This window comes from Camelus bactrianus, chromosome 12, assembly GCF_048773025.1.
Source record: "Camelus bactrianus isolate YW-2024 breed Bactrian camel chromosome 12, ASM4877302v1, whole genome shotgun sequence".
NCBI lineage: Eukaryota > Metazoa > Chordata > Mammalia > Artiodactyla > Camelidae > Camelus > Camelus bactrianus.
Window position 1 is genome coordinate 12,575,046 of NC_133550.1, and position 27,983 is coordinate 12,603,028.

General features: G+C 33.6%; 3 protein-coding genes and 1 long non-coding RNA gene across 7 annotated transcripts in view; 2 read left to right on the forward strand and 2 right to left on the reverse strand.

Annotated features, from left to right (window-relative positions):
- LOC141579365 (uncharacterized) overlaps nucleotides 1-27,983 on the forward strand; it is a 441,343-nt gene that overhangs the window by 305,029 nt on the left and 108,331 nt on the right. The window lies entirely within an intron of this gene.
- Nucleotides 2,965-3,903, forward strand: LOC105061935 (olfactory receptor 6C1-like). Its single transcript, XM_010946064.2, has one exon. The coding sequence runs from the start codon at nucleotides 2,965-2,967 to the stop codon at nucleotides 3,901-3,903; it is 939 nt and encodes a 312-aa protein (XP_010944366.2).
- On the reverse strand, nucleotides 8,915-9,853 carry LOC105061936 (olfactory receptor 6C3-like). The gene has a single exon (XM_010946065.1). The coding sequence runs from the start codon at nucleotides 9,851-9,853 to the stop codon at nucleotides 8,915-8,917; it is 939 nt and encodes a 312-aa protein (XP_010944367.1).
- Nucleotides 17,440-18,378, reverse strand: LOC105061937 (olfactory receptor 6C1-like). The gene has a single exon (XM_010946066.2). The coding sequence runs from the start codon at nucleotides 18,376-18,378 to the stop codon at nucleotides 17,440-17,442; it is 939 nt and encodes a 312-aa protein (XP_010944368.2).

Consider the following 27,983-nt stretch of genomic DNA (forward strand, 5'->3'; position numbering starts at 1 on the left):
TGTACTGAGGAAATTTATTGAGGAAACTTAGTTTCTTTTTAAAATAAATGCATTATTATTACTACTGTTATTTAGGAAGACAAAATCAATGGTTTTCATTGCTATTTCATGATTACTCTAATGTGCTGACAAAATAGAACTTCTATTAAGTGAATCCTGATGTAGATAAAAGGCAAAATATAAAAATATATGAGATAGTAGAATATATATAGAGTGAGAGAATACTAATATCACTTAGATGTGAGAAATTTTGGAGAAAAAATGTTTGATGGAGGGTAACATTTTATTTTAGACATTTGTACAGTTTGGTGTCCTTGACCCATAATGCAGATCCAAAACTCAGTGTCTAGTCTACATCCTTTCTCCCTTGGACTCGCTAAGTCTGAGGAAGTCATGGCAATAAATCCATTATCTGTGGCTTCAGAGGAGGAGCAGGAGGTTGGGAAAGTGACCGTGAGAGTGGAAACTCAGAAAGCTGTCACGTTGTTAAAGATTTAACTCCAATGACTTTCAGATTTGGGAGACATACCCATTTGAGTGACCTTTTTCCTGACACATCTGGCTTTTCTATATTACACTAGGAAATAATATTACAGGAATTTGGGTGACAAAAATTAGGAAATCAGATGCTTTTATTGGAGTGGAAGAAAAGACAAGGTGTTTCCCATTGGGAAGGGAGTCATTTAGGGGGAGGCTTTTAAGAAGTAAACAGGTAGCATTTGTATTCCAGTATTCCTAGGTTTTAGAAAAACCCAGGTTAAAATCCCTGCTCTTCCCATTTAGGTTCTGTGATTTGGATAGGATTTTTAAAAATCATTTTAACCTGTTTCCACTCAGTCAAATAGGGATTTTATAAAGAAACATTATATTTGAAACAGACACTGACATATGGTAAAAATCTGTTTATTTTTTAATTAATTAATTAATTAATTAATTTATTTATTCATTCATTCATTCATTCATTCATTTATTTTTTGAGAGTTATGTTTTATTTGGCAAGAGGACTCGAGCCGGGATGACAGCCCCTCAGATTGCTCTGAGGGACTGCTCTGAAGAGGTGGGGGAGGAGGTTGGATATATAGGAGCTTTACAACAAAGACCAGGTATTTTGAACAATAAAAGAGTGCTTGGTATCTAAAGAAAACCAGACATCTCAAGTTAAAGAATTTAGTGCTTTTCTATGTATGGGAGGAAGGAAACATGTGGGCTCATTTAACTCATTCCTTTGACAAGCATCTGGCTATCTAGGGCCAGTATCCTGTCCTTTCTTATTCTGAGTCCCCTCAGAGTTGCACCATTGTGAGTGGCTACAGAGGCTGGGCTGTAGGCCTGTTCTCACTGGGGGGTGGTGGCAGCCGCTGATGACTTGGTTTCAGCATTCTTTGTTTACTGATATGATTGCAGTATTTTAGTTGACAGTGCTCCCCCTTGGTCCTAAATTCGACCAATATTTTGGGAGACATTTCATGACCAATTTTGTCTCATGGTGCTAGGAAGGCTCATTCCTATATCTGGTGAAGTATCTGTTGACATGCCACTCAAAGTGCTAGTTTTTGGATCAGGCCTGTTGATACTAAAAATTCTCTGGATCACCTGTCTTACTAGTGTATTATGATCCAGGAAATGTTTACCCCTTGTTGCTCATTCCCATACCTAGAATCACACTATTAAAATTATTCTATGCAGTTATAAATTTGTAAATTTTATCGTTTTCCTCAAGATGTTTAGCCATCATCAATCTTGTTGGAGGCCTAGTTACACACTGGAAAATGTAAGAGAGAACAATCTTATAAAATAGACAGGGTATCAATAATACAGCTAGTAATGTTAATAAAGTCACGAGTAAGAATTTAATAGTCGAGAAGTTACCTTTTTGGGTTAAAATTTTCCTTGTGTTTCTGATTGAGCTTGAGTGATCTTATAAGAAAATTCATATTCATGGTCAGGCTCAGAGCAGGTATTATTAATTGGCCAGGTGAGGCCTCCCACCTTGTAATGTCAACAGTGGCCTAAACAGAACTATAATTTCTTTTTAGAATAAATTTTCTGAGGGCTATCTTGTGAGAGCCTTGGAGTAGGGAAACCCGCCAAGGTAACACAGAAGTACTAGATATAGGTAATTTACCATAAACCTAACAATTGGATTAGTTCATAATCAAAGGTATGAACAATTATCAAAGTAATTGGTAAACAGGCCTGGTCTGGTGTCTTCGGTCAACTGTCTACCTCAGATGTTGTCGTCTTCTCATCGTGGCCTGGTAGCTTCTTCTCCATTTGAGCATTGTTTTAAGGTGAGCACTACTCTGTAGGCCAGTGCAAGGGCTCTTTCTGACTGGAAATTAATCCAAAAGTCAATTTCCTTTAGGTTTCACTGTGCATGGTCTGGTTAAGAGTACCTGATAAAGGGTCCTTCCATCCAGGTTGGAGACAGTTCTTTAAGTCATGCCTGTTCCAGTATGTATAATCCCCTGGTTGAAGGTGATGGGGCATCAGATCTTCCACCAAGGATAGATTACTGAGCTTCAGAAATAAACCTAGAGTGTCTTTAATAATTTAATTAACCTTTGCCGCAATGTAACAACAGCAAGCAATGATTTGGGAAGTGAGTCTTAGTAAATACAGACCTCAATTAACAAAACTGGAATTTAATATCCACTAAAATAAAATCTTTTTCTCTTTAATGTTACCTTCATTTTTATTAAATATAGCCAAATCAAGATTAATTTTGTTTACAGGTTAAGTTTGATTATTTGATCATATAGGCTCTTTTATAAAAATCTTACTTTAAAACATGTCATCTATGTTCATGAACTTGTTTTAAAAATCTCCTAAATTAAATTAGCATGGCATAATAGTTGACTTCCAGAGGCAAATTCCAATGCTATCTGTGGGTAATCCTCTTTTCTTTAAGTCTTCTCTTTGTGTTTCCTCTTGTAGTTGACACAAGAGAAGAGAAAAAAAAAAATGAGGAACTACACAGTAATAAGAGAGTTCATCCTCCTGGGACTGTCCGATGACCCACAGCTTCAGGCTGTCATCTTCATCTTTCTGCTCATCACCTACATGCTCAGCATCACAGGGAACCTGACCATTATCACCCTGACCCTGCTGGACTCCCACCTCCAGACCCCCATGTATTTCTTCCTCAGAAACTTCTCCTTACTAGAGGTGTCATTCACAACTGTCACTATACCCAGGTTCCTGAGCACCATTGTTACAGGAGATAAAACCATTTCCTTTGATGACTGTATGGCTCAGTTATTTTTTTTCATTCTCCTGGGAGCCACTGAATTTTACCTGCTGGCCGCCATGTCCTATGACCGCTATGTTGCCATCTGCAAACCTCTGCATTACTTGACCATCATGAACCAGAGAGTCTGCATACTGCTTGTCTTTGCTTCTTGGCTGGCTTCATTCTTAATCACATTCCCATTACTTATGATATCCATACAGCTTTATTACTGTAAGTCCAATGTCATCGACCATTTTACTTGCGATTTTTCCCCCTTATTACACCTTTCTTGTTCAGACACCAAATTCCTGGAGACAATGCTTTTTTCCTGCGCGGTGTTCACTCTAATGTTCACTTTGGCACTGATATTCCTGTCCTACATATATATCATCAGCACAATTGTGCGGATTCCTTCTACCAGTCAGAGGACAAAGGCCTTTTCCACGTGTTTTTCCCACATGATTGTCATCTCCATTTCTTATGGTAGCTGTATCTTCATGTACATTAAACCATCAGCAAAAGACAGACTGTCTTTGAGCAAGGGTGTGGCTGTGCTCAACACCTCAGTAGCCCCCATGCTGAACCCCTTTATTTACAGCCTAAGGAATCAGCAAGTGAAACGAGCCTTCATGCACATGGCAAGGAAGATTGTATTTTTCTCAAGCAAATGAAAAAACAAATGTGCTCTTCCATAAATTAGAGGCATAAAGTAGAGAAATTAAATGAAAATCAGGGTTCTCAACATCTATTAATTTCCTCATAGTCTCCCAAGAGTTATTTTTCATTGCTTATAATTTTATTGCCAGTGTGTTATCAAGAATATTTGTATATGTATATATTTTTCTTTTTTTCCTTTCAAATTCTTCATCTGTATATATATTTATTCATTTTCCTTTTAAATTCTCTTCCTTCTCTCATGCACTTCCCTTCCTTTGGGCTGGTCTTTCCACTCAGTAACTATGAGACTAAGCTCAGTGCATTTTTGAAATCTTTTCTAATTCCAATTTTTCAGAATAATTTTTAGAAAATGAAAGAAAGACAGAAAGAGTTGGGGCAAGAGCACACAAGAGAGAACTGCGTCTTATGGTTCACCAGGACACACCCTTTCTAGAAATTGAGGAAATATTAAATCATGTTTAACATTATTTTTAATTTAGTACCCAATGACCATAAGCAAAATCTGACAGTCTTCCTAGAATGTTACACATACTATCCCCGCCACATTGTGGACCACTTAGTAACTATGTGAAAAACAGGACAACTGAAAGAATAATGTAATTATATTTTTTGAGAAATGAAAAACATTTCTCACTACTAAGTTTAAAATTTTCTGTGCCATATAATTTATCAATTCAAAACACTGTTTTGAATACACAGTTGCTCAGGGAAAAAGTATGAAACGCCCCATTTTTTTTTTGGAACTTCAAAATTAACTTACATATATAACAATTCTTAATAGAAGCCTGGAGAGATAAATATTACTAGATGCCAAATATGACTACATTTGCTGTGGCTCAGTAGTGCATTTAAACAAATGCCTGATGTTAAGCTGGTCTTTGGATAATCAGTAGCTAAGAGTTTTGTAACTTTCTCATATTTGTGGCTATTTTAATATAATAGATTACACATACTATTTACATAATTGCTTACTTAAAAGACAAGCCTAGTTAAATTGGTAGAAAATAGCTAACAATGGCAAAGTTTCACTGTATATAAAATTAAAATTAAAAAAAATTTATGTTCTTTTTTAAGCATCAGAATATGGCATCATATTGGAAAACATGCTAATTAGGATTTCTGTGATGATCATATAGGATCATGCAATTCTGGCCCAAACTTTTCTTTTCCCATTTTCCATGAATTCAAAACCTGAAATAATAATAATGTTGCTCAAAATCATCCTAAATTTTTTTAACCATTTTTTCTGCAAAACAAAGGCTGTAATTGTTAATTCATTGAACCAGATTCTCCTTGATAGTCATGTAGTATATGCAGTTGACAGACTCAGGTCTATGATGTGCTGAAAAACAAACAAAACAACGTATTTTAAAAAAGTGACATTTGCATTTTGCAGAGAGGTAATGGAGTTATTATTTCCTTCCTTCATACTGAAACTACAGTTCCTAAACTAAACTGGAAACATTCAAAAATAATGAAGTTTAGACTTGATTGATGATTGTAGGTTCTTAAGTACTCAATAAAAATATACCATAAAATTCAGACAAGTATAGATCTGAGAATTAAAAGAACTGTAAAACTATTACAAAAGATATGAAGGAGTTTATGCTGGTCTTAGGAGACGATGCATCCCTCTGTAACACTCTATACGGCCTCCTTAGTGGTTATTGTAAATGTTTGGAATCTGAGCATTTTGATTATCGATATGAGAGGTTAATAAACTTTCTCTGTAAAGGACAATACATTAATAATTTAGATTTTGCAGGTCATAGTGTCTCTTATGCAACTACTCAACTCTCCCTCTTTGTAGTGTGAATACAGCTATAAACAACGTGTAAATGAACGGGCTTAGGTGTGTTCTGATAAACTATTGAACACAAATATATGGTGGGCCAAATTCGGCCCGTGGACCATAGTTTTTCAACCCCTGTCTTAGATTTTTCTATAAACATTGACCCACATGTTCTCATTTAATGTAATGTAGTTTGACTAAAATGTGAAAATTCAGTAATAGATGTAAGATTTTTAAATTTAACACCAACTTTAATTTTTTTATAATGAGCATGAACGAGAGCAATCTTATAAAACAGTTCCAGAAGAAAAGAAGAGGTAAACATTTCTAACTCATTTTTGTTCTTTTATGTCATTCTTGGTATCCAAAGATAATCTGAGAAATGAAAAATCACCAGCAACTTGACTGTTAAATTAGGAGATAAAATACTGAAGGAAATTAGCAAACTACTATTTCATGTTCCATATGATTTTATCCCAAAAGTAATTGATATTTAGAAAGCGTTCTTGAGGAATTTAAACATTAAAAAATTAAAGATTAAAAAAAGTGAAAAAAAGAAAATCACACCTCCTTTGATAAAATGTAATGCCATTCATGATTTTTAAAAATCTCTTAGTAAAATAGAACAGAACATTGTTTCAGTAGCATTAAAGACATGACTCAATCATCACAGCCAGGTAGGCTGTATGTTCCTTGTTTGGCTCTAATTTGAACAAGTCAAGTATAAAATGATATTTTGGAACGACTGGGGATATGTCAGTAAGGGCAAGGTGATAAATGACAACAAAATTTTGTGTGTGTGTGCATGTCAATTTTCCTAGCTTGGAAATTGCACTGTAGTTAAGCAAGAAAACAAGCTTGTATTTTAGGAATTTCATACTGAAAGTATACAGGAGTGAAAGATATGTTTAAGTTCTGGTTTATAATATGTCAACAAATTTTTAAGAAATTTTAAAAAGACAGTTAAAGCAAGTATTTTTAAAAATCTTCATAGTTTTTGAATCTGCTTGATCTGTACATGAGATTTACTTTTCCAGTTCTCTATCCTAGCATATGATTTAAAAATTACAGCAAATATGCCTAATTTATTTAAACAATAGTAACAGCCTTGGTAAAATCAGCTACAAGAAGAGAATGACCACTGTCACTGCTTTTATTCAGTGCTCTGCTGGAGGTTCTATTCAGGGCACTAGCATAAGAAAACAAATATATTTAAAATTATTGGAAAGAGGGAAACAAAAAAAATCTTTCTTTGCAAATGACATGATTTTCCTCCTAAAACCTTAGTGTATTTACACTAAATGTTCTTACACTGGCAAGTCTCCTCTCCCAGGTATCTGCATGGTTAACACCAGAAGCCAATTGTGCAAGTCTACTCAATTTTGTGGTCAGTCAAGGGCACATTTGTAGCTTGAAATCTGCTATGGTGAGAGACCATCATAGAAACTGACAAACTCTACAAATCAGCTCCTCTTCTCCATCTGCCAACAGGCAGTTGTTAAACATTTACCAGAAGTCACTAATCCTCCTTGTGCAGAACATGCATCTACCATGTAGTAGATACTCAATAAATTTTTTTTAAATAAATAAATACTTTAAAATAATTTAGAATGGTTCCAATGTCACGGTAATCAGCAGCTTTAAAAAAAACATTTAAAAAAAACATTTTACCCAAAATAAACACATATAATTTATATAATAACATACACAACATTGATTTAGCTTTTAAAATAGTGTTCAAATAAATGTGTATTTTCATCATGGCTAGACAACTTAGTATGACAAAGAAATAATGAATTGGATATATTTAAGGTATTTTTTTTTTAGTGTTCATTTTTCTTTTTTATTTTATATTATGCCACTTAACAACTGTTTTTATTTATTTGTTTGTTTGTTTATTTATTAATGAAGGTAGGGATAGGACCTAGTACCTTGTGCATGCTAAGCACACAATCTACCACTGAGCTATACCCTCCCCTCCCTGTTTTTTGAGGCATATTTTATTTGATCATAGTAAAGCCAGAATGAGAAAACCCTTTAACAGTTCTAATATTTAACATAAATTTCTATTCATAAATTGTTACAAATGAAAGTCATTGTTCAAGTGACAGTACCCCTACTAGTCTTGATTTTGATGTTAAAAAAAAAAAGTAGATTTAAATTTCAGTTCAGAAAGGTATATCTCTGTGACATTGAACTCTCAACCTCAGTTTCATTCTATACACCTGTGTAGTAGGAACTGTAACACTCACTCTCTAAGAGGTTTTGCAAAATGAATATTGCATATGACGTATCTAATACTGTTCAGAATAGTATCAACAGATGCTGTTTTTCTCTGCTTCCCAAAACCCTAAAGGCATTTCTAGACTCTCAGATTAAAACTTGTTTCTCCAGAAAGCTGAACTCTCACCATTTTTCATCCATTTTACTTGACATTATTTTACATTATCTGTTCTCTGTTTTTAATTTTTTGAGATGTTAGATCTACCTAAAGAAAAACACCTCTCACTGAAAGAGAATAACAATTATAGGTACCTCATAAAGTTGTTGGCAGAATTCAATGAGCCAACATGCAGAAAACAGTTAGAATAGATCTGGAATATGGTAATTGCTGAAAAAATGTTATCTTCTACCCCTCTACCTCTTCCTTCTCCTCCTTCTCATTATTATCATAGATACTATTAATAGCATAAAGAACTTGAATATATATGAGTTTCTGATCTTTTAAAAATGTTTGAGTAGCTACTTATATTTTATTTCAAACCCTCTGGTGATCGTGGTTATTTGATTTCATGGAATTGCCAAATAGAATAAAAAATTCCTAGTAACTTTCCTTTGTATTACCTAGTATGAATGAAAAGTTCAAAGATCCACTTCTATTCTATTCTAACACTCTTTCCATCAAACTAAATGGCCTATGTCTCCTCAAAAGCAAACCACTTCTACTCAAAACTGTAACATTAACCTGTGCTTTTCACTTCATCCAAATGCATTTAAATAATACAATTTACAGAAAAGTTCTGAGGCAATATTTAGCTTTGTCAAATTTATTGGGTTCATAATGGGGGAGATTTTATATGGGAATAAACAAGAGGGAAAAAATACATAACCAAATATATATAATGTAAATAGTGAAGGAAAGAGAGTTTGGAGAGAGTGTGAATAATAGAATGCATTGACAAAATTTTATTCTTTTAATGCTACAAATACTTTCATTTACTAGAATAAAACATGACCTTTTGGATGGTATCCTTAAATGCTTGCTTCACTTGCTGGTTCCTCAGGGTATATATAAATGGATTCATCATAGGAGCAACAGAAGTATTCAAAATAGCTACTCCTTTTGTCAAGGATGCCTTTTCTTTTGCTGAAGGGTTGGCATACATGAAGATGCAGCTTCCATAAGAGATGGAAATGACGATCATGTGAGAGGAGCATGTAGAAAATGCCTTTTTTCTCTGACTAGCAGAAGGCAGTTTCAGAATTGTCTTAATGATGAACATGTAGGATAGAATTATTAAGGCCAAAGTGAAAAGCAGAATCACGATTGCAGAGTAAAAACCAATCACTTCTAGGAGCCACGTGTCTGAGCAGGACAATTGCAAGAGGGGGAAATAGTCACAAGCAAAGTGATCAATAATATTGGAGCCACAGTAATCTAACTGGAGAAAAAGAATAACTGGAGGGAAAATATTTAGGAATCCTGCCAGCCAAGCAAAAAAGACAAGCAATATGCAGACTCTTTTATTCATGATGGTTGTGTAATGCAGGGGTTTGCAGATAGCCACGTAACGATCATAGGACATGGCAGTTAGAAGATAAAATTCAGTTATACCCATGAAGATAAAGAAAAACAACTGAGTGGTACAATTGTTGTATGAAATAGTTTTGTCCCTGGTGATAATTGTGCCCAGAAATCTAGGGATACAGACAGTGGTAAATGAAATTTCTAATACAGAGAAGTTCCTGAGAAAGAAATACATAGGGGTCTGTAGATGGGAGTCCACCAAGGTGAGAGCGATGATGGTCAAATTTCCAGTGACGCTTAATATATATGTGATGATTAAAAAGAGAAAAATCACAATCTGAAGCTCTGGGTCATTGGCTAGTCCTAGAAGAATGAATTCTGTGGGTACTGTGTGATTTTTCATTGCTGATCCTTCTCCCCTACTTTAGAACAGAAAATTTACCTTCCCCCTATAGAACATAAAAAAGTTAAAATAAGTCTGAGGATAGAATATAAAATTTTTAAAGTATCAATGATAATGAATAATCTATGCAATTTAAAAATGTGGGTCCCCTTCAATAACTCTTTCCAATTTCCATTCGACCTTTCATTTGAGTAATGAAGTTAACTATTGATCTCTCACCTTTGTAAATACATTATCACAGGCTGTGGATAAAATAAAAACTTATGATAACATTTAAGCAGAAACTATTTCTTCTAACGTTTCTTTAAAATTAAGCTTGAAATTATTCTTTAAAATATTTAGCTTCTTTTGTAAAAAAATACAAAAATATTCTCATTGATTCTTTTTCTTTCCTCAGTATTATGAAAACCAATATGGATTGCAGATAACCTAAATATAGAATTCGAAAGTTTACAGGAAGTTGTGCAGTCCTCCCTCCACACTTTACATTTTGAGAAACTGAGGCCCACATAGTTTAGGATACTTTCACAAGTTTAAACAAGTCAACATAGTAATCATCTCACTTTAGAACTTATGTACTTATCCATGGGAATGTTTTGCTGGCATTCTTTCCTAAATTTCTTTCTTAAGGCTTTGATTGACATCAAAATTTTTTTCCTTTTCTGATAAAAAGGCCAAAAGACAAGAAAGGGCAGCTTCTAATACTAAAATAAATAGTTGCCTAGAAACAACTTAATTCATACAATGCATAATGCAGTTTTTTTTTTTTAAAAAACAACATTACTTTAGCAAATGAACAAGTAAATGGTCCAAATAACATTTACTGGGAAGCACATATTTTTCCAATGGAGAATGTCTTTTTTATAATCCTATTTCTGTAAGAGCATGCCATTTAACTTAGAAAAAAAATTAATGACCAACCCAAGACTTATTGCTGTGCTGCCTCTTTAGGACTCCATTAATAGTCTTCTTGGGAGGAAACAAGCATTTAATTTTTAATATGAAAAGAGTTGAAAGTTCACAAACACATATGTGAATAATACTTTAAACATTTAAATGAGATAGAATAATGTATATTATACTGAATAATAATAACAATAATAATAACAAGTTTACTTACGTCCTGGTTCTTCTTGATGATTCAGTCTCAAATTTTATTATCTGATTTGTTTCCATATTTATATAATTTCAGGGCTGGTAAATTGAGTTAGCGATGTTTTTGATTTCTGTCATACTCTCAAAGCAAGTGTGGTGGTTAACTTTGTCATAGCTCTCTAGGATTATAGTTCTCATTATTAGACTGATAATTGACCCACAATATCCTTCATTCCTGTTATTGCAAATTTTGGGGCATATTTTCTTATAATAGAATTCATACTTGCTTTTTGTCTCCTACTGAAGCTCCATGTACAAATTCATTAATACCTGAGTGAACTAGTATAGTACTCTTACATTTGACCCTTTTCATATAACACAAAACACTATTTATTAAGACATGTTTCTTTGTATTAATATAAATATTTTAAGTGAGCTTTTGCAATTCTGTGGTTATACAGGTATAAAATATAAGTAATATTTTCCTTAGGCTTCAAAAACTATTATATTTTTCCCTAAATGCTTCTTCAAAAAATAGAAAATAGGAATGTTCTCTGTGTATATCATACATATGGAACTGGCCTTCTTTTATCTGTGTTTTTCTTGCTCGCTCAGGGGAATTCATTAAGTAAACAGAGTGCCAATGAGGCATCATTAAAAGACACAGATAAATCATTTTATAAATATGGTTAAGAAAATATAAAAAAAGCAAAATGATTGAGGTAAATGAGGCAAATTCATAAACAACCTGTGATGCTGAGTGTGTGAAAGTTCGATTTAGAATCTGACTTTTCTATGATTGTATAACAAGTCCCTATTTTTCTCCCATAAATGCTGGACTCATCCTCAGTTTCTATTTGTACGTATGACATCTCTTTATGGGAATATTTATGAACCAAGAATATAAATATTTGGAAGTCTGGCATTGGATATTGGATATTTTTAACTTGATTTCCACATTTGCTTCTATGAGAGATGGAAATTTTATTACTAAAAGAATACAATACACATCACATATACTATATAAACACATATATGTAATATAAATTTAACATTTTACAATTTATTTTCTTCACAGTTATAAATATGAATGTAAAGCACGTATGCCTTCATTGCTAGGAGTGCAGATTATTTATAGGATTGAAAGATGAAAGTATTTGAAAGTAGGACAGAAAAAAACAGTAGGAAAGGATGAATAAAAAACTAGTTAACACACAGGGCAATACATAGATAGACATTGAGGTGGGCTGAATTTGTTTTACAAATTGATACATGTTAAAATACAGATTGAAAATATTTATTCAACACATTTCACTGAAACTGATTTCCTACTGATGAAAATTCTTATCCTTTGCCTTTATTTTTATATTCAAATAGTGATTCTTTTCATATTTTGTTTCTTAAACTCTGTAACAATAATACATGTAGCCATCAGTGTTTGAGATTTTATTGATTACCAGATACTGACTATATATCATTTATCTCATTTTTCTAAACAAACAGCAACCAAAAAACCTGTATGAGGTGAGTATTATTACTATTCAGATAAAGACTTTGAAGCAGAAAGAAGTTAAGTATTTAATCTCCAGCACATGTGTATTTGTGAGCAATGTGGTTTTTATTGATTTTAGAGAAAAAGGGAGTTGATTTCTATCTTACAAAGCTCTGCATTTCATTTGAAAAATCCTTAGTTTCTTCTCCATTATATTTTTTCTTAGCCTCCCAGGTGCTGAATTGTCTCTTTTCTTTCTTTTCCCTCCCTCCCTCCCTTCCTTCCTTCTATCCTTCCTTCCTTCTTCCTTTCTTTTTCTTTCTTTCTTCCTTTCTTCCCTCCCATCCCTTCCTTCCTTCCTATTCCTGGATCCTAATAGCTCTCTAGCTTTTCTCTAGGCCTCATATTAATTGACTTTTAATTTAGACTGATTTATCTCTATTACACTCCTATCCACAAGCTAATAGGACAGCTGCTTTTTAATAATGTGTCCAATTATTTCGAGTATTCTGAGGTTGATGAGTGATTATGTTTTAGGCTAACGAAACATACATAGTTCAGCTACCAGCTTTTACTCTCCTTAGAGAGTGGAGGAAGAATTCAATTACAAGTATATTTTGCTTTAACATGTTTAGAATCCCAAAATAACATTTAGTACATCAAAGTGTTAAAGATAAGAATATTTTAAAACTTTAAACCTGAATTGGCAGAATATTACTGAATAATCCCAATGTATGTTTCTAATTAATTCCAGTGATATTATCCTTCATAGGTAAGCCCCTCAGCATGATGTCTGATTGGCTTGCCACTTACTGAATACTATCACTTAATTGTGTTATTATTCTATCAACTGAATCTGTAATTTCAGAAGTGTATTTAACTCATAGATGATGTTGGATCACATACGACTCTGGGCATAACCCAGATAGTTAAAATAATTCTTTAGGAAACAAATAAATGTTCATTCAGATCCTTTAGAAATTCCTGCCATTAGAAAGCTTAGCTCAAAATGCAAACCATAATAAGAATTATTACTGACTTCAAAAAATGAGTATAAATAAAAAAATTGTCAAATGGCCTAATGTAAAACAAAAGAAGAAAAATGAACCCCAAATACCATAGAAAAGATGTAAATAATCACTTCTTTGTTATACAAAATTATCCAGCTATGATGAAACGTTGTATTTGAACATTATTTAAAAAGTTAAATCAATGTTATCTACATTGTCCTATAAATTTTATGTGTTTATTCTGGATAAAATATTTAGTTAATGCTTCTGATTGATGTGACATTGGAAACATTCTAAATTATTTCAAAATATTTGTTTATTCAAAAATATTTATTGAGTACCCACTACGTGGCAGATGCATGTTCTACATGAGGAGAATTAGTGGCTTCTGGTAAATGTTGAACAACTAACTGCCTCTCAGGAGGGTGGAGTAGAGGGGCTGAGTTTGTCAATTTCTATGATTAAAGTCTTCCCCACCATGGCAGGCTTCCAGCTCCCAGTGTGCCCTTACTGACCTCAGAATTGAGGAGAGACATGCACAACTGACTACTGGGAAGTGTTCTGGGTGGGCTCCAGCACACCACTGCTGGGAGTGCATCACTTTGTGCAGGAGACAAAGATTCCTGCTTCCATGGGGTAAGGGCTGTGAGAGGTTATAGACAATAGGCATGAACATCATTGACTAGTGAATTATATGGTATTTTATACATTAATAAGTATTTTGTGAAGGAGAAGAAACTGAAGAGCCTTGGAAGTGGAGAGCTGGTATGATTTTCAATAGTGGGTGGGCATTATGGAAGTGACGTTTAGACAGAGACCTGACGAAGGGGAGGGTGTTAACCATGCAGATATCTGGGAGAGGAGATTTGCTGGTAAAAGAAACATTTAATGTAAATATACTAAGGCCCTGGGAGAAAAATCATGTTACTTGCAGAGAAGGCTTTTTTTGTTGTTGTTTCCCCCTTTCCAATACTTTTGAATATATTGTTTTCTTGTGCTAGTGCCCTGGATAGAACCTACAGCAGAGCACTGAATAAAAGCAGAGACAGTGGTCATTCTCATTTGTAGCTGATTTTACCAAGGCTGTTGCTACTGATTAAAAAATTAAGCATGATCCTTGCTGTAATTTTTATTATGAATATTTTCAAATATACACTAAGATAGGAAAGTGGAGAAATGAATTTCTCATACAGATCAAGCAGATTCAAACAATATGAAGTTTAAAAAATTATTTTAGCTGTCTTTTTAAAAGTTTATTTTTCTTTTGTTGGTGTATTTCAAAGCAACACCTAAACATCATACCTTTTCACTCCTGTGTATTTTCAGAATGAATTCCTAAAATACATGTTTGTATTCTTGCTTAACCACAATGCAATTTTCAAGCTAGCAAAATTAACAAAAAATCTTTGGTATTATTTATCACTTTGCTCAAACTCTTATGTCCCCAATTTTCCCAAAATACCATTTTATAGTTGACTTGTTCAAATTAGAGCCAATTAAGGAGCATATAGCATACCTGATTGTGATGATCTAGTCAGGTCTTTATGCTACTCAAACAATGTTTTGTTCTATTTTACTAAGAGATTTTTTTAAAATGATAAATGAGCATTTGATTTTAACAGAATGTGTGATTTTCTCTCTTTAACCTTTTTTTCCCCATCTTTACTCTTTTAATGTGGTAAATACCACAAATAGACTTTTTAGAGATAAATTACCTTTGGGATAAAATTGTTCTCAACATGACATAGGAGTTTTGCTAATTTCTTTTACTATTTTATCTTCGAATTTATGAATCAAATTGCTGGTGATTTTTTCATTTCTCATATTATCATTTGACATTAAGAATTATACAAACATCCAAAAATGATTTAGAAACATTTACCTCTTTTTTTCCTCTGGACATGTTTTGTAAGATTGCTTTCATTCAAGTTCAAAGTAAAAAATAAAAATTGGAGTTAAAAATGTTAACATCTTACATCTATTATTGAATTTTCGCATTTTAGTCAAATTATATTAAATGAGATAATATGTGGACCAGTGTTCACAGAAAAGTCTAAGACAAGGGTGGACAAACTATGGTCCATGGGCCAAATTTGTCCCACCACCTATTTTTGTTCAACAGTTTATCAGAAAATACTTAATCTCATTCATTTACAATTTTTTTATAGCTACAGAGATACTACAGAGGGGGAGAGCTGCATGGGAGACACTATGACCTGCAAAATCTAAATTATGAATATATTGCCCTTTACAGAAAAAGTTTGTTGACCTCTAGTATTGACAATCAAAATCCTGATACAGATTCAAAACGTGTAATAACCACTAATGAGTTTGTATAGAGTTATACAGAGGGCTGTATCATCTGAAAATACCAGCATAAACTCCTTCGTATCTTTTGTAATAGTTTTACAGTTCTTTTAATTCTCAGATCTATACTCGTCTGCATTTTATGGTATATTTTTATTGAGTACTTAAGAACCTACAATCTTCAATCAAGTCTAAACTTCATTATTTTTGAATGTTTCCAGTTAGTTTAGGAACTATAGTTTCAGTATGAAGGAAGGAAATAGTAATTCCATGACCTGCCTACAAACTGGAAGTCTCCACAGTACTTTTTCTATAAGTTGTTTTGTTTTATTTTTTTGCAAATCATAGATGTAGGTCTCTGAATTGTGTATAGTATATTAATATCAATAAGAATTTGGCTCAATGAGTTACAATTACAGCCTTTGTTTTGAAGAAAAATGGTTAAAAAAATTTAGGATGATTTTAAGTAACCATCATTATTATTTCAGCTTCTGACTTCATGGAAAACAGAAAAAAAAAAGTTCAGGTCCAGAACTGCATGATTTTGTAATGATTGTCATATAATTTCTAATCAGTAAATTGTCCAATGCGATGCTTCAAATAGACAGAACATAAGCTTTTTAACAAAAAAACTCAGTTTTAAATACAGTACAACTTTGCCATTGTCTGCGCCTTCCTTTCTATTAATTAGGTGTGTCATTTAAGCAGGCAATTAAATAAATTGTATGTGTAAGCCATTATAGCAAAAGAGCCACAAACATGAGAAAGTTATAAAACTCTTAGCTATTGATTATTAAAAAACCAGTTTAACATTAATCATTTATTTAAATATACCACAGAGCCACAGCAAACATAGTCATACTTGGTATCCATTAATATTTATTTCTTCAGGATTTTATTAAGAATTTTTATGGTATATAAATGAATTATGGAGTTCCAAAATGGAGGGGCTATTTCATAGTTTTCCTTAAGCAATTATAAAGTCATAATTGTTTTTCGAATTGATAAATTATACGGCACAGAAAATTTAAACTTAGTAGTGAGCAATGTTTTTTGATTTCTCAAAAAAATATAATTACGTTATTCTTTCAGTTGTCCTATTTTTCACATAGTTACTAAGCGGTCCACAATGTGGCGGGGATAGTATGTGTTACATTCTAGGAAGACTGTCAGACTTTGTTCATGGTCATTGGGTACTAAATTAAAAATAATGTTAAACGTGATTTAATATTTCCTCAATTTCTAGAAAGGGTGTGTCCTGGTGAACCATAAGACGCAGTTCTCTCTTGTGTGCTCTTGCCCCAACTCTTTCTGTCTTTCTTTCATTTTCTAAAAATTATTCTGAAAAATTGGAATTAAAAAAGATTTCAAAAATGCACTGAGTTTAGTCTCATAGTTACTGAGTGGAAAGACCAGCCCAAAGGAAGGGAAGTGCATGAGAGAAGGAAGAGAATTTAAAAGGAAAATGAATAAATATATATATAGATGAAGAATTTGAAAGGAAAAAAAGAAAAATATATACATATACAAATATTCTTGATAACACACTGGCAATAAAATTATAAGCAATGAAAAATAACTCATGGGAGGCTATGTGGAAATTAATAGATTTTGAAAGGCCGTGATTTTCATTTAATTGCTCTCATTATGCCTCTGATTTATGAAACAGCACATTTGTTTTTTCATTTGCTTGAGAAAAATACAATCTTCCTTGCCATGTGCATGAAGGCTCGTTTCACTTGCTGATTCCTTAGGCTGTAAATAAAGGGGTTCAGCATGGGGGCTACTGAGGTGTTGAGCACAGCCACACCCTTGCTCAAAGACACTCTATCCTTTGCTGATGGATTAATGTACATGAAGATGCAGCTGCCATAGGAGATGGAGATGACAATCATGTGGGAGGAACACGTGGAAAAGGCCTTTGTCCTCTGACTGGTAGAAGGAATCCGCACAATTGTGCTGATGATATATATGTAGGACAGGAATATCAGTGCCAAAGTGATCATTAGAGTGAACACAGCACAGGAAAAACCCATTGTCTCTAGGAATTTGGTGTCTGAACAGGAAAGGTGTAATAAAGGAAAATAATCACAAGTAAAATGGTCAATGACATTGGTCTTACAGTAATCAAGCTGTATAAATAGCATGAGTGATGGGAATATAATTAAGAATGAAGCCAGCCAAGAAGCAAAGACAAGCAGTATGCAGACTCTCTGGTTCATGATGGTCAAGTAATGCAGAGGTTTGCAGATGGCAACATAGCGGTCATAGGACATGGCGGCCAATAGGTAAAATTCAGTGACTCCCAGGAGAATGAAAAAAAATAACTGAGCCATACAGTCATCAAAGGAAATGGTTTTATCTCCTGTAACAATGGTGCTCAGGAACCTGGGTATAGTGACAGTTGTGAATGACACCTCTAGTAAGGAGAAGTTTCTGAGGAAGAAATACATGGGGGTCTGGAGGTGGGAGTCCAGCAGGGTCAGGGTGATAATGGTCAGGTTCCCAGTGATGCTGAGCATGTAGGTGATGAACAGAAAGATGAAGATGACAGCCTGAAGCTGTGGGTCATCGGACAGTCCCAGGAGGATGAACTCTCTTATTACTGTGTAGTTCCTCATTTGTTTTCTCTTCTCTTGTGTCAACTACAAGAGGAAACACAAAGAGAAGACTTAAAGAAAAGAGGATTACCCACAGATAGAATTGGAATTTGCCTCTGGAAGTCAACTATTATGTCATGCTAATTTAATTTAGGAGATTTTTAAACAAGTTAATGAAACTAGATGACATGTTTTAAAGTAAGATTTTTACCATATGCCAGAGTCTGTTTCACATAGAATATTTCTTTATAAAATCCCTATTTGACAGATTGTAAACAGGCTAAAACGATTTTTAAAACTCGTATCCAAATCGCAGAACCTAAATGGGAAGAGCAGGGATTTTAATCTAGTTTTTTTCTGAAACCTAAGACATACTGGAATAGAAATGCCACCCAAATTTCCCTTCCCATTGGGAAACACCTTGTCTTTTCTTCCTCAATCCCAATATAAGTATCTCATTTCCTAATTTTTATCACCCAAATTCTTGTATTATTTTTCTCTAGTGTAATTTAGAAAAGCCAGATGTGTCAGGAGAAAAGTCACTTAAATGAGTATGTCTCCCAAATCTGAAAGTCATTGGAGTTAAATCTTTAACAACGTGACAGGTTTCTGAGTTTCCACTCTCATGTTCACTTTCCCAACCTCCTGCTCCTCCTCTGAAGCCACAGATAATGGATTTATTGCCATGACTTCCTCAGATATTAGCGAGTCCAGGGTAGAAAGGAGGCTGAGTGGACATTGGGTAGGTTGGATCTACATCATAGGCTAAGGACACCAAATTGTACAAATGTCTAAAATAAAACGTTATCTTCCATGAAACAACTTTTCTTCAACATTTCTCCCAGCTAAATTATTTTATTATTCTCTCCCTCTCTCTATCCCACATTATATTTTTATATTTTACCTCTTATTTACACAAGGATTCACTTAATGGAAGCTACATTTTGTCAGCTTATTGGAATAATCCATAAAATAGCAATGAAAGCCGTTTGCCTTCCTGAATAACAGGAATAATAACAATGCATTTATTTTAAAAGGAAGCTAAGATTTCCCTCAGTAAATTGAACCAGTTTATTCATTTTCATATCACTCATTCTGTGACTTCACATTAAATGGTAAAGTTTACATTGCAATGTCAGGAGAGAAGCTTTTGTAATAGAATATTTAATTTCAAGGTATATGTTTGTTTATTTGTATTATGTCATGCATCATAATGTTGTGAAATTTCTCAGGTTTTTTTTTTTCTTACAAGTGTGAGCCCTCTTTTCATTCATGTCTTCTGTATAGCAAAAAGTATTGCTGCTGTCAATTTTAGGAAAATTCCAGCTGAGATGGATGGTGGCCAAGGCTACTGGGAGAACATATGAAGTTCACAAAAAAATGAACATTTTCTTTCACTATTCCTCAGGGGCTAGAGAAAAAAAAGGCTTAAGAGCACTTACAAGAAAAGCAGATATCAGAATTATATATTCTGTAAACAATTTATGGCAATGTAAGAATGATAGATATTTATAAATGTAAATAAAATTTGTTGTTCTCAGTGAACAATAATCTTCTGAGATTAACAACTGTGTATGACTCTTTGATCTGTAAACCATTTGTGTGATGTGATCTCTAAAGTATTTCTGGAATGTTTTTGGTAAAGTAATGAAGCCTATATCCAAGCCTCTAAGACATCAGTTCAGACTTTCCTTCCTAACTGCTCATCCACATTTTTCCCTAGTTCCATGTGACTTATGATCATAACAAGCTTCATATTCCTTTCTATTCCTTTCTTTTTAATATCTCATTGCTGAATCAGGCTTGTAGCTCATTGAAAGTAAAAATTAGCCTATTCAGTAAACAAATGCTTGCCATTGTGTTAAATAAAACAAATGGAAATGATTTTCAGGACACTTCCTCCATTCTATACTAAATTTTAAGGATGGCCTCTTTGAGAAAAGAAAAATAGTACCCCCTAAATTGTCCAATTTAAATAAACAACATACTTAAATGCCTATTAAAGATTAAGATATTTTTCTCCTTATACTTTTTAATAAGTGTTGAGAAGTAGGTAGGAAGCTCCCTAAATTCCACAATATAATTGGGAGCATAATTTATCATCTCCCATTCTCTATGTGTACTAGTTCTCTCTTCTTAAATTAAAACTCTTAAAAAGTCACAAGGTTGTAAACACATATATCTTCAAGGCAATTTGCACCCTCAACATTACGACACAGTTTTCTAATTATCTTTCCCACTTACTTGACAATCTTTTTCTTGATTGTCTTGTTAGGTCTATAGGCTAGGGTAATTTGTGAGATAAGAGAGCAGAATATTGGTTCAATTTCAATACCTTCAGTAAATTTTGGTTTTATAACAACCCTAATTTTTGTTTTTTCTGGAATGATTCATTCCACTCCTGACTCTGTTTGCTGACATCTAATACTGTGTAAGAACTTCATCATGACTACATGAAAAATAAATTCATTAGAAGTAACAATTTAGATTATTTTCAGATTATTATCTAAGACTGCTTTAGGATATTCTTACAATTAGTTCAGAGTTTTATTTCTTTCTGTCTCTGGGGGAAAAAAAATGACCTTGCTTTTTCTTCCAACAGAAAGGTAGAGTCAGATCAAGTCAGTCAGATTAAAGCACAAACCAGTATGAACTGGAATAATCAAGGAAAAACATTAATCACCTAAGTCACTCTCAAAATCTGTAGGTTTTCACAGAGATGTTCTATTTCTCTCCTGATTGTTTCCATTTATTAACTACTATCTATATTTGAAGATAATTTTTTAACTCAAAAAGGAAAAGAAATTCTTATAAAAATTATGGCATCAGGACTTCATTTTTTTTTATAATGTGTTAGATTATTGGGACAACATACAGGCTTTGTAGCCTAAGAGAAGTGCATTAAAAAGGCAATTGTCTCTAAGTTTTAGGTTTAAAACATTTTTCCATTCTGAAAATGAGAATAATATTTCATTGAATTATTGAGAGGGCTAATTTATATAAAAATTAAAATCAAATTAAAGTTTTATAGCATGTAGTCCCACATAGTGAACACTGTTATCTGTATTATTTCTTAAAATACAATCAGTTATCACATTTAAGGAAGATAGTCCCACTATGAAATAATAATAACCATTTTTGAGGAAACTCATTTGAGATACAATGCTAAGGTTTTATGTACTTAACTGATTTACTCATTACAATAGCACTATGTTAACTTTGAAAAAAAATAACACAGAAGTTAAATAACATAAACAAGATCATACAGCTAGTTAACAATAAAACTGTAATTTTAAACTCTTTCTGCCTGAAACCGAATCATATGCTACCTATCAAACCTATATTCAATTAGGAGGCCCAAACTCAGAGAGTAATTCTCTGAAAGTTAATAAAGAAATAAATTATTACTATACACAGGAAGTGTAAACATGCTCATTTTTTATAATCCTTGATGTATACAGAAAAGAATAGCAACCCCAGATTATTCCACTCAACCTGATGAAAAGTAGAACTAAAAATTAATGAATCAGTGCTAAGAAAAAGTTTCATTGGCTTTAACTGTACAATCTTACCTCTATCTGTACAAACCCATCACATCAGTGGTTCAAATTTTTAAAAAAAGAAATACATTGGCAACTATTTCAATTTTAGGTTAAGAAATCCAGCATTTCTAAAAATATTCCACCTCAATACATTTGAAATTGTTTCATTTCTGTAGCTATTATTCTTTGATACATTTTCCATTGTAGCCATGTGAACAAAAATAGTGATGAGAAGCAAACTATGGAGCTACTTTAGGCCTTTCTGGATATGATTTCTACATGGATTTTAACCTACATAAGTCATGTGTTATTTTATCCACCATGTATGCCCAAGGCTCATGGGAAATACTCCAGTGAATTCAATGTGTCAACAGGGGCCAAGAGGAAAATACAATAAGGATTATAAACATGTTATCAACATTTGTACCAATATTGAAACGAGAAACTTGGCAGACAATGTCCAAAGAGATAGAAAAGCATGAGAAGTAGGCTAGAAGTATATGGAATATTTTGCGTACTATCTAAGTGAGAAAATACCTAAATGTGCAAAGGTTTTAGAATAGGTTTCCTGAAATTCCTAAATCAGGATTTCATTGAAGAATAGATTTTTTTAATCTTATTGAGTGAACTACTGGGATGACTTGATCTTACGTGGAAACATTACATTTTCTTTTCTTTTATCGTAAAATGTCTCCATAAAGTGACTCTCCAACCTATTAAGTATCAAGTAAATATTCAAAACAATGAATACAGAACAATAAAGTCAAGAATGAGATACAATGTGGTGCTCAGTAAGTTCTCATCAAAAGGCATGAGAAAATTTGGATTAAATACCCATTAAACTCTGCAATCTCTTCTAAGAATCTTTTCAGGTCATTTTTCCATAATAGTAATGGTGGCTAATTGTTGAGAGGGATCTACTATCCAGAGATCCCTTTCATTTGATTACTGTACTGGGTTTACCCCAGTAATTAATGGAATATACAATCTATTGCAAGAATTTACAATTTAGATTCCTTTTAATTTCATTTTAGAAATGACAAAAGAGAAGTCTTTTGACTCAATCACTATTCATTCAACAAATACTTCTTAAGGACCTTCTATATTTTGATACTTTATAAACACTAGGGATACAACATAATCAAAATAGAAATGAATCCCACCTTCTCTCAGCTTACCAAAAGACAAGGGCAAATCAATGAGAGAAAATGGCCTGAGCAGTGTCACCTAATAAAGGACAGAGTTCTGAATGGATGTAAGTAAAGCAACCCGTCTCTCAATTCAGGACTTTTACCACTATGTCAAAACATGTATTATCAGCAAACTTACGCTATTGTACTAAGTAATATACTCTATTGATCCAATTATTTTTTGGTTATTTCTTTACTATGAATTTATACTAAAATAATATTTTCACCATTTTCTAACTTGTCTGCTGAATTACATGTTCACCAAAAATTGTCCAAAAAATAATGTGTTAAAATACTTGTCAAATATTCTAAATTATTCTGAGTCATATACAGTATTTAATAAAATTATGTTTGGAGATTAAACTAATTTGAAGTTGATGATCTAATTTTTTATATCACTACTAATCAGTATTACTAGCATATCTATTAAAAGAGCCATTTTTATAGATATCTTGTAAGTTTTCAGCTATAGGTAACTTTTGTTACTTTCAGGGGTCAAAAGTTTCAAAAACTTTTTAGTGTGATATGTAAGTGCTTATGTTATTACAAGAATATTAGTGGAAGAGAGCATATCATGATTGTAAAAAGTGGAGTCTTAGATCTAAGAGAAATAGGTTCAAGCTTTGCTATTATTCGTGTTGTAACACTGGAAAACTTACGAAAAGCTTTACTTTCTTCACTTCTAAAATAGAAAATCCATCTTCAAATTTTGGGAACAATTAACTGAAATATAATACGTAAGTCTTCTGTTTCTATGACGTGGAGCAGCGTGAGACAGATCAGTACTCGTGCAAAGAACGTATAGAAATGTGAGATTAAACACAAAAATAATGTGATCAAAGATATCTGATACTTCCAGTTTCCCAGTTATGGATGTAAGAACTTGGAAGCCACCACTCCGTTCTAACAACAAGAAAACAGCTGGACAGATGGAAAAAGCAGCAACTCATTTTGGAGCCATAGAGCAGGAAGGATGCAGAGTAGATGACTTCCTCCCGTGCGGAGAGTCAGGTGAATACAGCGCGTCAGGGTCTGCTGGCGCAGAGGCTCATGGGTAGACACTGCCGTAGGCACCGGTGCGAAGTGGGAAAACCTGAACCATCACTGACGAGTGGCAGTAGGGCCAGTATGGAAAACTTGGAGAGTTAAAAGCTCTAAGGAGACCAAGATAAAGTGAGACCTCCATAGTATTGTGAGATTTGCCTCCAGAGCTTGACCAGGATGAGACAGTAAATAGCAGAGAAATATCACCTTATGCCTCCTGCATGGGGAGGGAGAAAGGAAACATTCTGAAAAACGTCGGAACATTCTGTTCCTTAAAAAGTCCTGCCCTCAAGGAAACTAGTTAACCAGCTGATACATCGTCAGAGCCTAACTGAACTGGGGGAAAGGAAATACCCAACTCTAGTGGCTCTTAGCCTTCCAAGTGAGAGAGGGAAATACCCAAATGAAGCGCACCCTAACTATTCTTTTCCAGCTAAGCAGGGAGAGAAAAAAAAAAAAATGAGAACCACTTGTGAAGTTCACAGTCCAGAGGCGTGGGCTGACTAAAAGACTGAGATCTCATCATAGGACTGTAGCTCTGTAGCTGCTCCCCGTCGCTGGTTCATAACAGACCAAGCATCAAAAATTTAGAAGAAGAAAAAAATTCTGAACAGAGAAGGATTTAGTTAAAAACCAGTAGCAGCCCTAAGTAAAAAGGAGTTCAAAGAAAATAGTCCATGTGAGTACAGGCAGCATGATAGGGCTTCTGGGTAGCCGATAATAATCTGGTTTTGTTCTTCCTGTTGGTTACATATGTTTACATTTTCTGTGGATAATTAAATTTGTTATGCATTTATTATCTATATACTTCACTTGATGGCACATAACTTAAATAAAAATCCAAAGACAATACTGCCAAGGCAATCCTGAAGAAGTGGGAGGGCAGGAAATCTGAGTAATTATAACACCAGATAAAGCTGCCATAACTGAGATTGTGTGTTGTCCATGGGCAAATAGTCAGTGGGACTGAAACATCTCAGGACATCAAGTTATGAGATATTTCATGTCAGCTTTATATTATCAATGATGATAACATTTATTACTTGTGAATATGGTTCTCTATAGAAAAGTTCTCCACTGTAAAGGCACTTTCCCCCCTGACTAATTAAAAATTACATACAGTAAAAATTATGTACAGTGCAGGGATATTTTGAGACTGTATAAATATTATGTTCCCTAACAGACTTTTATCTGTTTATAATCATTCTTATTTGTTTTCTAATCTAATTAATAGAAATATATAATAGTATAACATTAATATTAACACAATGGTTATTTTCCTAAATCTGTTTCTCCTTTTACATTTATTTGTTGGAATTTTATCATAAAGAACAGCATTATCTTCTCTATTCCTATTATCAATTTATTTCATAGTGTTTTCCTACTTAGTGTGTTATTATCTACTTTTATCATTATATTTCAGTGCCCTGATATTGTCAGTGAGAGCTCCTTCTAAGAAAACTCTATCATTTGACATGTTGCTACACTTTCTGAGGACTTATTTTTTGGAACAATGAGATACTTTAGCTCATCTTGTTCTTTTAATGTTTAGTCCTGGAATCAAACATTTCTACAGTTCTCAGAGGTTAATTTTCCCAAGAAATGGTATTAGAACCCATGATGCCTTGTGTGGCCTGTGCTATTTAGTTATTGCTATTCCTTGGAACTTTCATAAAATGGAGAAAAGAAATACATTTGAAAAAGTAATAGTCTCACACTGACATTTCTTATTCCAATCTAGTAACACAGGATTTTTCAACTTCTCTTATACCACGTTGTATCTCTTTCTCTGCAGTGAGAAATCTGGTTCCAGCAAACCCGTTAAGCTATCAGTTACGCAATTCTATAACACACACAAATAGTTTTTGAATTGTAACACTGCTTTTATAAAAACAAACCTACTAAATAAATTTCATTTTTTTTCAGTCCCTGTCCTACTGATGATCAGTTGTAAAAATGCTACTTGAAAAACTACTTGTATCAGTTCTTTGTTCTTCTCCCTATGTGGTAATCAATTGATTTTAAAATTATATTCACCTGAGTGTATTCACTTGTAAGGGTTCCCCCGTTTTTGCTCATTAAATTTTATCTTTGAAATATGTGAAACAATAAGAATATTTGAAAAGTTAAAACTATGCAAATAATCTCTCTTTTCCTGCCTGAGTACATGTTTTAGTTACACAAGCCTTATGTTATATTTTTATATCTGTATGGTTAGTCCTCTTATATTGCTCTTGTTTCTCAATATTTCTTGATTACTATTGCATGCTTGCTTTTCCACATGAAATTTAGTATTTGTTTTAGTATTAGTACTCTTCCACTGGGGCCAAATGACCCAGCAATTCCAGTGCTATTTGAAGTTTCAGTGACAAAGGGAATGCAATAAGGCACATCTTCTTTGCCACAAGTAGAGGTTCAAAATACAAACTGTGATTGTGGAACAACCTTTTGCAGATAAACATTCTCCTTTGGAAAACAAACCCTGGCTTGCTACTGGGTCCTAGAAGAGACTAAAGGCATCAATTGACCATTAGATTTAGCTTCCCAGAGTGAACTGTTATTGGACCTTCTGATTTATAAACCTGGTCATTTATAGCAGTGATCTGTCATCAAAGGGAGATAGTACTTGGAAGATCAGACCTGAGCAGGTTCAGAAGGCAAAATTAAAACTTAAAAAGAGGTTTCTCAGAGTTTTTCAAACCAGATTTTTGGTGCTTGGATCCTCTTCATCTATCCATATGTATGGCCCTATTGAGTGTACCTGATCACTAGCTGACCAAGATATAAAAATATGTACCTGAGGATACATGTCCTGCACAATCCATTAGCATCCACTCAAAGGTAAATGACAGATAGATAAAATACAAGCCCTGTAAACAATATATACTTTTCAAATGCTGGCATAACTATATCAGTATTGGTCAATGTAGATATTACGGACAAAAGTGTACTTCATATGGAGAGGAATTGGTGGTTTTTCATGATAGAAAGTTATGACCAAAAAAAGTAACAATCGCAAATTTGTGTCTGCATAAAAACACAGTGTCAATATTTTCAAAAATAAAAACATGACATAACTACAAAGAGAAACAACTCCATCATTGTTTTATAAAATTCAGATAACTCGGGAATAATACAAACAGTAGAAGTAGATATTTAAATCATGTGATTAATGAACTCAAATAGATGAGTGGACTCAAATAGAACACTGCACTCAAATACCGTTACATACAATTTTCTAATGTACAAGAAATGTTTACAAAATTCTGGCCATGTTCTGGGCTATGAAGTGAAACTCAACTAATTTAGAAGGATTTAATTTAAAGAAAGTGTGTTTTATAATATTATAGAGGATGCTTTTGAAAATCTGTGTACCAGTGGACCGATTTCTAATAGTCTGAGGCTAACACACTGAGTGGCCTCTCCCTCAGGGGAAGGGAGCAGTGTGGAGCACATGTCCCACATCTGGGCTCTTCAGGGCCTGCTGGAGGACTGCTGTCTCTCTAGCCCATCTTGGGGCCCTTATGGTACCTCACATGCTCTAGATGCCCAGAGGCTGCTGAGAACAAAAAGAGCTGTGTGACTTCTTCAAGCAACCGAGTTACAGCAGACAGAAACAGAGCAAGAGATTATAGGTTACTGCTACATAAAATGGACAAAAATCTTCCAATTAGAAATCTCCAAACACAAATCTGAGAAGATACATCCTCAGAAAAGATCTGAGCTGTCCCCAGAATTTCTAGTGGATGTAATGGGGATGGTCTTGCCTTTAAAAATCCGGTTTAAAAAAACAGAGAGGTGGCTGTTTTGTCAAATGTGTAAGCAACAACACCACGTTATAAGGAACATG

Coding starts and splice junctions, on each gene's coding strand:
- LOC105061936 (XM_010946065.1), bottom strand. CDS start 9,853: ATGAAAAATCACACAGTACCCACAGAATTCATTCTTCTAGGACTAGCC.
- LOC105061935 (XM_010946064.2), top strand. CDS start 2,965: ATGAGGAACTACACAGTAATAAGAGAGTTCATCCTCCTGGGACTGTCC.
- LOC105061937 (XM_010946066.2), bottom strand. CDS start 18,378: ATGAGGAACTACACAGTAATAAGAGAGTTCATCCTCCTGGGACTGTCC.